The sequence below is a fragment of the Lethenteron reissneri genome, chromosome 49 (genome assembly GCF_015708825.2).
Source record: "Lethenteron reissneri isolate LAM-NWPU_2019-01 chromosome 49, ASM1570882v1, whole genome shotgun sequence".
In the NCBI taxonomy this organism is placed as follows: Eukaryota; Metazoa; Chordata; class Hyperoartia; order Petromyzontiformes; family Petromyzontidae; genus Lethenteron; species Lethenteron reissneri.
This window is the reverse complement of record NC_083827.1, coordinates 1,382,553-1,396,974: the sequence shown is the minus strand read 5'-3', so window position 1 is coordinate 1,396,974 and position 14,422 is coordinate 1,382,553. Positions and strand designations below refer to the sequence as shown.

The 14,422-nt window shown below is 47.5% G+C and overlaps 1 protein-coding gene across 1 annotated transcript in view; it reads left to right on the top strand.

The window, feature by feature from the left end:
* Positions 1 to 14,422, top strand: part of LOC133354891 (ran-binding protein 9-like) — a 57,996-nt gene that overhangs the window by 7,418 nt on the left and 36,156 nt on the right. The window contains exons 2-3 of the mRNA XM_061572051.1: positions 3,329 to 3,440; positions 5,772 to 5,824. Coding sequence (XP_061428035.1) covers positions 3,329 to 3,440; positions 5,772 to 5,824 — 165 coding nt within the window. The remainder of the gene's footprint in view (positions 1 to 3,328; positions 3,441 to 5,771; positions 5,825 to 14,422) is intronic.

The following is a 14,422-nucleotide window of genomic DNA, read 5'->3' as shown; positions in this document are numbered from 1 at the left end:
TTTCCATAATTCCACTAATCTGTATCTCTCGTCTACGGCGCTCTCATCTCGGCCTTGTTCATCACACCATTCTGCGTTTCTTTGTCTCGGCAAGCCAAATAAGAACCCCGTGCAGGGGGAGAAACGCGGTTGGGAGCAGAGAAAGATGGTTCATTGTAATCTTCGTGTAGATTTTTGTTACAGGTCTCTTGCACAAAATACTTGCTACGTTACATTGTGCGGTGCTGCGTGTAGACACTTTTGGGTGTCATGCACCCACACACCGGATGCACGTAATGTGTGGCGGCGGGCGCAGTAGAGAATCAGCATGCAAAGTGTGTATGTGGAATGCTCTGTACCTCGCAGAGCGTACACCAGCAGTGCTTGTACAATATGTGCGTGTGTGTCGGACAAATATGAATTTGCAGCCCTTTGTCAGTCCATCACTGGAAGAAAGCCTCCCCACGCCGTGTCAGTGAAGGCGGGTAGATTGACACTACTTCACCAAATTGGTCAGTAGTGCGTGTCGGTGAAGGTCGGGGTGGCTGAAGGCACAGGCCGCTCAAACGCCACTTTCCGCTAATGTTAGCCGTGACCAGAAATCGGAACTCGCGTCGCCGACTGCATCATACAGTGTGATACCCACTGCTGCGTGGCTCCCCACCCTCCCCCGCACCGTCTCGCGCGCTATATATGGACACCGTATATCACAGTCTGTGTAACGCGGCGTGTTGAACGAGTACATAGTCGAGTCTGTTCCCTTTGCTCGCACGCGTGGGCATTGCACAACCCTGTTGGCTGCTGTGAAAATTGCACGGGACTACCACTGTTGACTACTCCACAGAGCGGTACTCACTTTGTATACCCTGCAGGGATGATGGGCTCAAACAAACCCCAAACCAATAAGTGAACGCTCAACCTTCTCATTGTTAGTCGAGTGCTCTTAAATTAAGCAAAGAAGAAACGTACTCGATATATTTGCATAACAAAATGCAAAGACTATTAACTGTGGCTTCCCCGTAGTCAAATGAGCCCCAATTTAAAAAATATTAACAGAAGTGGTTTCGTCATTGGGGAAGGGTAAAAAGATTATTTGGCTTGAGGGCCTCCAGCTAGCTCATTGTTTGGCTGCTGGATGCCGCTGTTGAGCGTTGGTTTTACTTTTTACGCGCACTGTAAGCACAGCTGGTGCGGTGTGCGCTGCCACTGACCCTCGTCTCGTGCTGTCGCGCCCGTTCCTCTTTAAACAGCAGTTTGATGCTGCATTAGCGCAGCAGTGTTGGGTCTTGCAGAAAAACAAACGGGAGTGGACAAACACGCTGCACCATGTCACTCGGCCAGGGCCCTTGGCCCGTTTCAATCCCTGTGCCTTTAATTTAACCAGACGTCAGCGCTCTACGATCGTTGCCTCTTGTGAGGAAAGACCTGGCGAGTTGTAACGTGGTAAAAGCACTTGGCAGTAATTAACGCGACGTTATTTCTGGGTATGTTTCGAAGGAGGCGCTCTTTGTGTTTTGTTAGTACACGATGTCGTGCTCTTGCTCACGATGCCCACAGGGTGTTTATTGTTAACTTTATTCAGCACACTGTGGGTTTGGGTATTTGCGGACATCAATCACCGGACTCCTGTACTGAGAACTGCTCCATCAATTTCTGTACCGACTCGCTCAAAATGCCGAGTGCGCCGACCGCTGGACAATTCAACTGTGGCGGAAATAACGAGATGTTAATTGACGAGTCTCAGAATCGTGTTCATATTAGGGGGGGCGATCACTGGAGTAACGGAGGGGTCTCAGCCGGCCTTGCCACTCACTAATTCTAATCCGAGGGGGGGGGGGGGGTCATGTGGCCACCATAGCACTGTGCTACCTCACAGTGCTGGGGAATGCTCCCCGAGCCGCTACGTGGTCACACACGTGGCTGGCCCAGATCTTGCGATTGGTTGCAGGCCAACTTCGCATTAATATCAGGTGAGCGGGTCTTGTATGCTCTCGGTTTGGCCAGGTGTAGCACAGTGCAAATTCTGCAAAAGCAACAGAGCCTATATGCTACCCCAGCCTGGTGCCTTGCCCAAGTTGTATTTTTTAGGGCAAGCACCATCCCACATAAAACATGAGTTATCAATTATTTATGAATGGTTGTCTATCTCGATGGAGCTGTTCTGTCCTTTTAAATGGCTTTAGATCATTTCTTATTTTGTGAGAGCTTGAAAATGTCTGCGTCAGTTCTCTCTCTCAGTCAAATTCCTTTGATAATGATTTGTCTCTTTTAGAATCTTATTGATTGTATGTGGCTTGATGGTAGAGAAACCTTTCCTAAACCCGAGTGGAAAAAAAAATGCATCCGTTCCTGAATTAATGTAACAACGTTTTTATTTTTAGAGTCTTAGTTGGGGTTCTTTTTAATTATTGTTCTTTAGCCAGTTGTGCATATTCCATGTTTCTGTGATAATTACTGACATCCAACCAAGTGGTATCTATAGGCATTGTTAGTTTCACCGACTCCCAGCGGCGATGATAATGGCTGGGCTTGCTTGACCCTGAACAAGATTTGACTTTGCGACCTTTACAGCCGGGAGCCGCCTCCTCATCTACTCAATGAGTTTTTCAGGCTGAAAGTCATTTCCACGTGCACATAGCATTGTCGTGAGATCATGTCTGAGACTGGGTTGTAGTGTGGTGATGACCACCCCCTGTGGCTGTGGATTGTTTTATTTGAGGTCCACGGTTCAGATTCCTGGCAAGTTTGTCACAGAATTGCTGTAGCACAATGGTGATTACAGCCAGCTGGTCTTAGGATCGAGAACATCTGGCATCTGGCGAATGGAATTGCCATGGCATTTTATGGCACGGTCATCGGCCACACATTCAATGGCAATTCCACTAGGCCTGCCCGGTCTCATGGGCCCTCCCTTCTTGCCTGAAAGTCATGCTGGGCTCCGCAATCCCTCCTCCCCCCCCCATATCCCCCATGATTATACGGAATCATTGATTTAAAATTTTTATTTAAGATTTCATGATAGTAATCGTGAGAATTGCCCAACCCGTGCGAGCTGGTTCTGAGATCTTTCCAGATGGTAATGGTATAGTGATGGTACTGAAGGTTTTTGACGTTCATGGGGATGTTCGGTGAACCTGTAAGTTATGATGTATGTACGTTGAACTTCTTTCACACCATACGTAGCCAACCGTGCTAGTCGGAGGTGTGGGGAGTGGACAAAAAAATGAAGACTTAAAGCAGGCGAAGGTTTGGTTGGCGGTGTTGCTTATTGTGGAGGTTGAGGCTTTGATGACCGTCTGGGTGATGGTGCGGTGAAGTTAATTGTGATGTGTTTGGGGCTGTCCTTCAGGACATGGAAAAACTCCCAAGGATGCGGCGTCCGTTCGCGCCACACACCCGATCCCGGCCGCGTGTGGGATTTACTACTTCGAGGTGAAGATCATCAGCAAGGGACGAGACGGGTGAGTTGGATGCTTCCACTCGACGATGCACGTTGCATCCAGGCCATCCTTCAGTCGCCAAGCCTGTTTTAAAAATTATTAAAATTCAGGAAGTTGTCACGGCCGAAGCCGATTGACCCAACTACGCCAGCCGGGTCGCATTCTGCCATTTGCTGCATTCTACAATTTTTTGCTCAGTCATCACCACCTCAGCATCCATGATGTGCTCTTACGGCAGTGTTTCTCAACGTTGTTGGTGTGGCGGCTTCTCCAATCAACACCGCTGGTTCCAGTGGCCTCCATCCTCTTGCCCACAGGCCCTCCGCCCCCCACCCTCCCCGCCCAGTTACGGAGGCCACAGCACACGGAGAGAGCACACGTCCATTCATGTTCCATGTGCCGGTGTGTGTTTGTTGTTACCGCAAAATGGCACTGATGTTCCCTATGCACGTTGCGCTGACGTTCCAAACTTCTCCTGCACGGTATCCATGCCGCAGGCTGATAACTGCTGTCTGAGCGTTTCTCCACCATTTGCTCTTCGCTCTTCCCTTTTGGTTGCTGACCTATGGGAGCCGCTCCCCAGTGCCTCCCGGTAACCCCGTCCCCCCCCTCCACCGCCCTGAGCATGGCCCCACCCATCGCAACCTTCCAGATTACATCGGAGATGTTATTTCTTTGTGTTCCATTCCAAACTTCAAAGTTGCTTCCCCCTGTGCTGTCATGAGCACTCCCGCAGACTTTGAATGCACCTTTTATCAATGGCCAGGGGCTTATTTTCCAGTTTCTTTTCTCTCCCACCCATGCAATTAAACACACACTATTCCTGTCTCCAACACCCATCACCCTATGCTAATGTTGAATTACTCTACTTACTATTCCATTGTGGTTGAAATAATGCATCAAGCCTACTCTCAAAACTCAATGCATCATCGGTTGCCCTCTTTCACACAACCCCCTGTATTATTCACGTTTGAATACCTGATTGCACAAAGTGTAGTAGTAATAATCATCTATATCCCGCTGCAAACATCGCACTGGATGAAGACCTCACATTTCCTTCATTTCTGGGGTTTGTGTGAACATGCCTCACCATGCTGGTCAGTGCAGGTTGTGGTGTATTGACACCTGTGATTAAGAACATATTGTTTTTACATGAGGCCAATAACTAACCTTAAGAATGCTGCTGTGGTGTAATGGTTAACACACTGGACTCATCTCCCAGCTCGGTAATTCAAGCTACAAGGCACATTTTAAAAATCCCGCAGCCTCTATTCCACCCAGCAGCGTGAATGGCCACGCCACAACCGAGTCAATTGGCAGGTTACATGTTACGGGGTCAAGTGTGCACACTGCGGTGGCTAGGAGATGTTAACTCCCTCACCTGGTATACACGAGGTCGTGGGTTCGGTCCCGACCCTTGTGACGCCTGCTGCTGTATAGTTGGAGTGTGCATGCTCACTCTCCCCGTAGTCGCGTGGATTTTTCTCCGGGTCCTCCGGTTTTTTCCTCCATATTTAGAATGAACGTCACGCGTTTAAGAGTATTTGGCAATGTAAATTTCCACATGATAAGCCACTTATTTAAGCTATCATTTGTGGCCAGGTTGCTAATGAAAAAGAGCTACATAGCTCAGTGGACCTTAACGGGTCAAATAAAAAAAATAGTTAAAAGTCTGCTGTGAAGTGGATGTTACTGGCCTGTTATGAGTTTATGCCATTGTGTGCTGATTGATTGTCACTGTTAACAGCCGTGGTCTATCCACTGCTAAATGCAGCCTCCCCAACCTATAACCATTCCTCATCCTGCAATGCAACGCTCGAGCTCCTTGCACCCGAGCTGATTTAATCGCTCCATCTCCACTGTTGAGGGCCTCCTCGGACGTGCTTCGTCTTTTGTCTGTCACTGCCGTACGTGTCACCCACTGGCTTCGACTGATGTGTTCGGCCCAAGTCAATTTCGTTTTCTTCACAGATAATGTGATGTTCGCATCTCGCGATTGCACAGATATTCACGTTGCGTTTTAAAAAAGACTTCCGCTCCCAGTAGCCTGTTGGTTATTGACAAAGGTTACCCATCTTGGCTGACATACCAACGGCGTGGTTAAATTTAACGTGGCGGCCTCCAGTAGTGGCAGGGGTCACTTTGAATGCAATTGTGTACAAGATATACGAACGCGTTAATCAAAGGACAACCGATCGGTTTTGATGCACGGCGAGTGTCGTAATGGGTTTTTTCTGTGGAAAAGACGCGTTGTTACGCGCCCATCCTAAGCAGTAGCTGCTGCTGCTGCTGTTCCTGCGAGGAGGTGTGTGGTGCAGGCCCTGATATTCCTTGTCCCTGTCGTGGTTGCAGGTACATGGGGATCGGGCTCTCTGCCCAGGGAGTCAACATGAACCGCCTGCCTGGTGAGTGTGAGGAAATTATTGTTAATAACAGTATAGAACGGTAATCATGTGTAAGTTGATTTTCGCGCCATTCTCAGAACTACGGGGCTATCGGTGAAGGCGCTACGTTTCACAGACATAGCCCGGCAATAGGGGACGATGTCACGATGTGTAATCCCAATTGAGGTTTTGGGGGGGGCCTGGGGGGTTATTACTTGCCAGATGGGGGCACCCAGTGGTGGGGTGGTGGGAACATTGTTCAAGGATGGGTACTTTAACCAACTATATTACTTTAAAAGTTTGGCTGGCTGGGTCGAGGGAGGGACAGATGGATGGTCACATACAAAGGATGTGCATGGTGTTGCGAGTTTCATAAAAATCCTGGGTCGAGTCACTGGATTTGCCGGACAACAAGAAAGCTCTCTAGCCTGAGACTCTTAAAATTCTTAGTCATCTAGATTTGTATGGTTAGTGTGGTTCACATCTCGTGATCTCTGGGACTGTAAATTATTGACGTGCATTTGTAGATTTTTTTTTTTCTCAAGCTACGAGTTTGTTTAAGGACAACAATTGTTTAAAGCACCCGACAGGACATGAGTACTCTCTCATGCGTGACGCATACAAACATCAACACACGTACTTCTTGATCGTGACTTCATTCAAACCGCTTTTATAAAATGTAAAAAAAATCATTACGAGTCAAAGGGGTTCATTTATATTTGTTCTCATCCAAAGTCGCGCGTGTGGTTGTGTGACTGAGGCCGCAGTGTGTCAGCGCTTGTGCAGCGCCACCGACCTCCCGGCTGGAAGCCTCAGAGCTCCCATGATCATTTTTTTTTACGCTCCAAGTTGAACGATTTTAGCTTCGCATTTTTCACCTTGTTAAGCCCACTATAACTCCACGGCTTATTTGACAGATGGGAGACGGCGTTAAGCATTTGCACAGCTGAAGAGAGTGTAGTGGTTGTATAGATAGGCCCTTAAAGGATATAGAACAGAGGCCTATAATGTGATTTCCTGGTGTTTTCCACAGTGTGACAGCTCTCTACCTCTGTGGAGGATTAGGAATAGCGATGCTCTCTGGGTGTGCACTGATATGGATACGGCACAATAGGGATGCATATGGCAAGAACATACTTTCTATAGATCTCAAGTCGTCTTCCTGTTCTCTTGTATGGCTGATGTTGATGCAGAGCAACAACTACAATTTCACATTCAGGTTGTCAAGCCAGACAAACGTGTCAGGAGGAGCGGAGTTGTGTATCGCTGTGATGGCTCATTCCTATTTGTGGATCGGGCATTGAGTCTTTATACGTTGTACGGTCTGTGCTGGATGAGCACAGTCGCACACCACTACTGAGAGTTTTTAATTTTCCATTTGTGCATCAGGTATCATCCACATCTACTGCCATGGTTCGTGCAGTGAATGTGATTTAGGGTGGACCATGAGCTTCATGGAAGTTCAACAGGATCTTCTGCATTGGGTCTTGCGAACGCACTAAGGTTGTGCGTTCGCATGTGTGACTCGGACTGTTTTGTAAAGAGAGACGTTGGTAAAGTGTAAATACATGCTATTGAGAGGAGGAATACCAAAAAGTGGCATCATGTGCAACTGTCTTTATTGAGATGCTTGGCCACTTCCAGCAATGAGTGTCCAGAGAAACCTTAAATGTCTGATCTCCCTCCCCATCTGGACATCTGTGAAAAAGAGCTTCATAGCTCATCGGATTTCTACAGGATAAATGTTCTTATTTTGAACCTCATGCGTGCGGGAGGATATCATTAAAAGTTCTACACAGACAGGTTCACAATCCAGTTGCAGTACTGGCCACCATGAAGCCCAGTGGATTTGGGAGATTTGCGTGGTCCACCAAACCTTCCTCCAAAGCACGTTGGCCTTCAGGCTGTCTTGAGAGTTCTTCGTTTCAAGCAATAGCTGTACATAGCGACCTTACTTGGGTTGTTGCCTGATGATGCTGTGCCCTCCCTGGGTTGGCGACTGGGCCACAGTGCGTAGGTGGAAGAGAGTAAGCTCGGTACAATCAATACGTACAGTCAATACGTACAATCAATACGTACAGTCAATACGTTCGCCCATTTCCATTGGCGTATCTGAGCCGAGCCAGCAAGGGGCCCCTCGGAGTACAGGTGGTTTTCCACTGGCTGTTTGCCGTGCCGAGTGAGAACTGGACTGTGATACACTGTCCTAACAAGCAGTGCCAGGGGCAGGGATGACCCGTTCATTGTGTGTGGCGTCATTCGGTAGTATAATTCGAACGCAGCGTCACTTCGTCATCATTATGCATCTAGGACTCGTTCATTGCTTGTTACTTTGGTGGCATGGCACGCCTCAGTTTCTGCAGTGGAAAAATAAATCTCACACGGCCTTAAACGTGCCGGGCTTGGCTCGGCATGGAGTCGGCGTGGCTTGGCTGTGCAGTGGAAAAAGTTGTTGGATAGGTCCAATTAGATGTGTGCTTACGTTCACGCATCCATTTGGTAGTGACTTGACCCAGGATTGCTCAAACGGTATTGCGTGTGTTGCACTCGTATATCTTTAACGTACATCCCGTATGAATGAATTAATGCATCCTGTATGCTGTACGTTAGTGAGCATGTTCACAGACTCACAGTGAGTTGGCAGTTAGTGGACGTCACTTTCCAGGATGTTCGCATGGCCCCTAAAGCAGCTCTAGCTACGGTCTGTTTTGGAAAAGATAGTCGCTTATTGTGCAGTAGAGATGACACGGGCGACAAGACCGGTTGACATATAATTGTAAAGCCACTGGAATGTTAAGCCGCAATCCTTTAATGGCATGATGAGGTCATTTGTTTGTCCCCAAAATAGCCTCAGATGTGTTTATTGATGTACTTTTGATGGATTAATTGTGGACTCTACATGCACGAGGTCACTGTGAATGTTGTGACGTTTTCTTCAGTTGCAATAGCGCTTGTTAGGGCGAGGCACTTGGGGGGGAGTGCAAGGTGACGAGAGCGAGCGCTGCCCTGAAATAAAACCAAAGCGTATGCGTGTTGTCACCCACGTGGCTCCGGTGTTCAGTGCCGATATGGCCCTGTGTTTATTGGCCCTGGTAAAGTGCGCTACTCTCCTTTAACAGAGGCCGTGTAAACTCTGCCAGATAAGAGGACAATGGGTAAGCGGATTTTTTCCTGCGCCTACGAGGGCTGATGGACGAACCGATGCACGATGGTTCATGTCCAGAGCCATGAACATGACGACCTGAGTTTAATTCCCGACCACTGTTTGCGTCAGTGGCGAGCGAGCGGTGTCTGAACTGGTTTTGGTTTAGTCCCTCCTCTCCCCCCCCTTCGCCAACCCCCCACCCAGCGGCGTGACGCAGGGCTGTACATTCAAACTACCCCGTGGCACACGTGGGGCGTGGAGGCCTTCTTCAGTACTGGATTGACAAAGTGCCGTAACAAAAATGATTTTGAAATATTGCTCAAGCACAAGCTTGTAAATGTCACGCGACCACCAATTCTAAGGCCTTTCCAGCTCTGGCGAGCAGGCATGTGTTGTGTACACAAGAGCCTAATTGTGTGGTTGGAGTAATACGGGTTTTTCCTACGATGCAGCCAACTTTGGTAACTTGTGAGCCTGTGCTTCGTGGTGGCACCAAGACTGGGATGAGATGTGCTTGCATGTCGAAAGGTTTTATTGAAAGAATCGGAGGTTGACTTATTGTTGTTCTCATCAGGACAGTGGTTGGTCTGTCCACAGTTCATACATATTTTGGCAACTTAAAGCCTCTTTAAATATAAAATGTGATCAGACTTTATAGAATATAGACAACCGTAAATCGCTGTGTGATGTGAATTCTAACGATGCTTGGGAAAAGCGAGACTGCTGAAATTGGCAGAATTATACTAAAGTCTGTTTACACTGCAACTAGAAAAATGTAAACCTCTTTTTTTAATCATAAGTCATCTATCTACTGCTAGATGAAGGACATGCTTATGTTGTGGCCATCTATCATTACCCGGCAATGCCACAGTCCACCTCATCTACAGTATGATATGTTGCCTCTGGGGAGGTGTGCCATGGTGCAAGCCTGGGAGATGTAGTGGATGGGTGGCTATGCCTCTTTGCCTTTGGGGGAAAATGTGTTCCTAGTTAAGTATTGTTCGCCGTTGTCCTTATTAATAGTCAGAAATGTAGCCCTGGCAGGTAATACTGCCTGTGACGCGTACACAATGCAGCCACCCTGCGTTTTCGTGTATAATTGCGGAAAATTCTTGCTTTTTTAAAGCAATGCCGATCAAAACGATGAAATACAGAGAAAACTAGCAGGGTGGAAGGGCCTTTATGATAGAGAAAGATGATCTGCTCATGTATGTGAAGACTACAGTTTTCAATCGGTGCGTACGGCCAGTTGTGACATGGATCAGAAACATGGACGCCGAATAAGAAAAGGGAACAAAAGCTGCCAGGTGTGCAAAGGAGCGTAGAGAGATGCAAGCTCGGAACGGCACCGAGAGGCACGTGTGGCCCGATGGGCCCCCGCGGCGGAGACCGGAGTACGCGACAACTGGCGCGTGTGTGTGCGGGTCCTCTTCCCGTCATAGCCTCAATTCTTCACTCTGGTGCTTTTGCTGCATTGACACATGAACGTATTGGCGGTACACCGGTGGGCGGTATAAAAAGAAAAAGATATTTTTGTACAATAATTAATTATTTCCTGCAATTCGCAACCCGGGTCAGAAAATCTTGCGGAGTTGGTGGTGGTGGTGGGTCAAAGTGGGTTCTCGTGTTGTCGAAGCAGTCGGAAGACGAACGTTATGTGAGCAGCCAAACACGAGGCTCCGCAGGCTGTTGCCGTATCGCAGCACCCAGCCTCAGGACGATTGGCTTGCTCTGGGTTCCAAAGGGAGATTTGACTCTTCGTACCCTAGAGTTGTTGGGACGGTTACTCGATTCAACGGACCCAAATTAACGGTCAATGTTGACCGTTTTTAGCAAGTCTCAGTAAAATGAATAAACCTTCGAATCGCATAACACTTGGCGATGGGGTCAATTAAAGACTGTTAAACAGATTTGCTGATTCAATTTTGAGATTTTAGACTTTTATGAGGACTGATATATTATGCTGCACCGGTGTGCTGCCAATGTCCACATGTCAGTAGCCCCGATTATAATTATTGAAGGATAGTTGTGTTAAAGTTATATCCATGATTATTAAGATGTACAAAAACACACCCATTGATATTTTTGAAGTCAATTAGCATGATAATTGGATAATATTACGACGTTTGATAATTATTGTGTGAAGATTAATCACTCAGTCAAATTGCCCTTGGGGTTAATATTTACAGTTTACCTTTGTACAAGACAATATAATTTGACTCGTTCTGTGCCCCTGAAGCACTTATTAACGAAATGCAGCAGCTATGCAATCACCAAACACCGTTGATGTTAACTTTATATGGTTATTAAATGACGCACGGTGATAATGTGTCGGAGTGTGCAAGCAAAATGCTAAATTAAGAAAGAGATAATAACATTCAAATCTACGTGGAAATTAATTACAAATCGGTACCTAACCGATTTGTAATTTGGTAACAGTAACCTTTTAATAACAATTCCACTTATAGTACCATTATGAAACAAACATTCCTGATAACAATTTAGCAATAATAGTAACATTTATTTTAACATTACTCACAAATGGGAACAGTAAAATAACTAAAAACGTATTGTCATATCGTACTGTGATTTAAGTATCATGGTAATCGTTCACGGTTCCGGTATAAATGGCTGCACCGCTGGCACATTGGAGTGGAGGCTGCGCCGGGCCTGCACGGAGCCAAACCCTGATGCACTGCTGGCCTCACAAGATGGCCGAATCTGTCTGGGGCAGCCCAAGCAGGGCCAGGGCCGGTTCTAATGACACGTTCGTTACGCGTGTCCATCAGTCGGTATATCACGACGCAATGCCCGATCCACAAATACGAAGGAGACGTCACAGCGATACGCAACTTTGCTGCTTCTGAGGCGGTTATCTGGCTTGACTACCTGAATGTTACATTTTAGTCGTTGCTATGCATCTGCATCAGCCCTTGTAACAGCAAGAAGTCGGCGTAGGTGAAACACAGCGTCGCCCACGTGCGCTCGGGGCCTTGCAGTGGAAACACAACTGGACGCCTCCCGAGCCACACCGGGGCTGGCTCGGTGCGGCTCAGATTCGTGCGGTGGAAACGTTTGGGGGGGACTATGAAAGCCCTCAAGCGCTGGTTGCCCCCAGTGCGTTTTAACGGCCACGCAGAACCTCGTTCGCGTCCGAGGACGAGGGGGCGAAGTCGTGGAGCGCCCCGGCACAGACGCCCGCTTGCGGTTTTGAGTTGCAGACGTTGGCGCAGCTGGCTGAGGCTCGCAATTTTTCACCTTTTTTTTTGCCCCCTCCCAAAACACTGGCTTCTCTGTGCATCTGAGGAGGGTGGCATTTAGGGTCGTGGCATGGTGCCAGTCTCATGTGAAAATTAAGTCACGTTTAACTTTACCAACCTTGCAGAGAATACGAGGAAGATGAAGACGATGGGATGAGTTGACTCTTGCAGGAAATATGATTGCTGTCATGGTTGAGAAGATATGGCCACTAAATGGCAATGGCTGCAATAGTAATAATCGGTGTTTGTATACCGCATCAATGCATCATTCATGCAAACTGCATCTCGCAACACTGCACAATCCATAACACACGGAGGCACACACATATACTAATATAATGAGCCAAGAATGTGTGTGTCCCGCGCGTGACGTCATTCCACATGAGGCCCACCCTCCATTAATATTCATGAGTGGGTGAATTTTTACACGAACGCAGAGGAAGGTTGAACTGAATTCAATAATTTATTTTGCAAAGTCGCTTCAAATATGACCTTTCTTTACAGAAAGTGACAGTGAAAAAGAAATCTACGCTACATCCATGTGTGACGTCACTGCAAAAGAACCCCCCCCCCCCCCCATTCATTAATATTCGTGCCCGCGTGAAAATTTACACTAACGCACAAGAAGGTCGCGTACTCCACATGCCACACCTCTCCCCTCGTTAATATTCATGAGTGGGTGACGTCACTCCACATGGGGCAACCCCCCTCATTAATAATCATGAGCTGAACAATTTTTCTATTTAATATTTCAGATTTACTGCAATATACACCCGTCCTTGGACGGGCAAAAAAGGTAGTATTTATTAAGATTCTGTAAACCAATTAGTGATTGTTTATACATGTGAGAAGAAACCAGAGAGAGCACCTGGATAAAACCCTCATGTGTGAGGAGGAAACACTATATCCCATTCAGATGAACATTAGTGCACCCTTGCTGTACCACCTTCTGGTGAGCCAGGCGATGGTACCTCGGCACCTACGCAGAGGGAGTTTTGCTACATTTGTGAGATCTAGCAACCTGCGTCTCCACTGTGCTGGATTTGAGGCCACTTGCATAGCCACCTCTGCTGGCATATTGACCGCGTGACCTTGTGGCATGGTGGAGGGAGCACAACTGCATGAGTCGGCAACCAAAGTAACAAGAAGTTCAGTTTGTTTCTAATTCTGTAAAAAAACTAAATATTTCAAGAGCCACAATGCACGTGAATATGGGACGGTGGATCCTTAATAAATCACTGTCACAAAGCAGTCCTTAAAGAGCCGCATGCGACTCCAGAGCCGTAGGTTGCCGACCCCTCCTGTAGTGTAACAGGTTGGGGTGATGGTCCAACTGGCGTTTCACAACCTCTGATCTGATGCTGCCACCAGCCTGTAATACAAAACATCCCCCTTGTCAAAACTGTGTGGTCCTTCACCATGAGAGGAACTGGCTCAGTCCAGTGGCTCAGTAAACATGCTGACATCCTCTCCAGCCAAAGAGAATCCCAATCATCTGCAAAGCATATGTGCAGTCCAGAGACAACATGTGTGCAGGCCAGTACAAATAGTCCAGTACAGCGTTGAAGGAGGCCTCTTTGGCGAAGAAGCCTTCCTGGGCAAAATTTAAAAAGCAATTGGTAGTTGAGTTCTGCGGTGGGGTGCTGGCACGGTGGTCAGCGCATTGCACTGTGGACCCACTGGCTCTAGTTCGATTGCGGTGAAGTATGGTCAAGCAAACCCCCATGACCGATACGGCGTGGGGGAGGCAACGGACAGTAGGAAATTTAAGTTCGACATTTACACCACCTACAGTGCTCGCATTGTGACATTTGTGAGGCAAAAATTAAGTGTTTTAGTTAAAATATTTTACCTTAAAGCACTTGATGGAACATCCTTTTTACAAGGGTGTACAGAGTGTCGAGCGGACGAGAAAGAGCAAACGCATGATTACACGAATTCAAACTCCTTTAAATGGACAGTGTATACAGGATAAGTAGTTGCCTTAAAATGTAAACCTGGTGCGGTGTGTAAATTCCACCACTGGGGATATCAAGGCGGCCCTGGCGTGGCGCTGGCTCCCCTCGTTGGGCTGTGCCGGGCTCCGTAGGTGCTCGCCAACAGCACTTGCCCCATCAGCCTGTCGAAGGCTATGTGGGGGGGATCTTTGTGTTTTGGGAAATGTGTGGAGGACGCTTAAGGTTGTTGTTGATGATGTGTGGAGGAGGTGGGGGG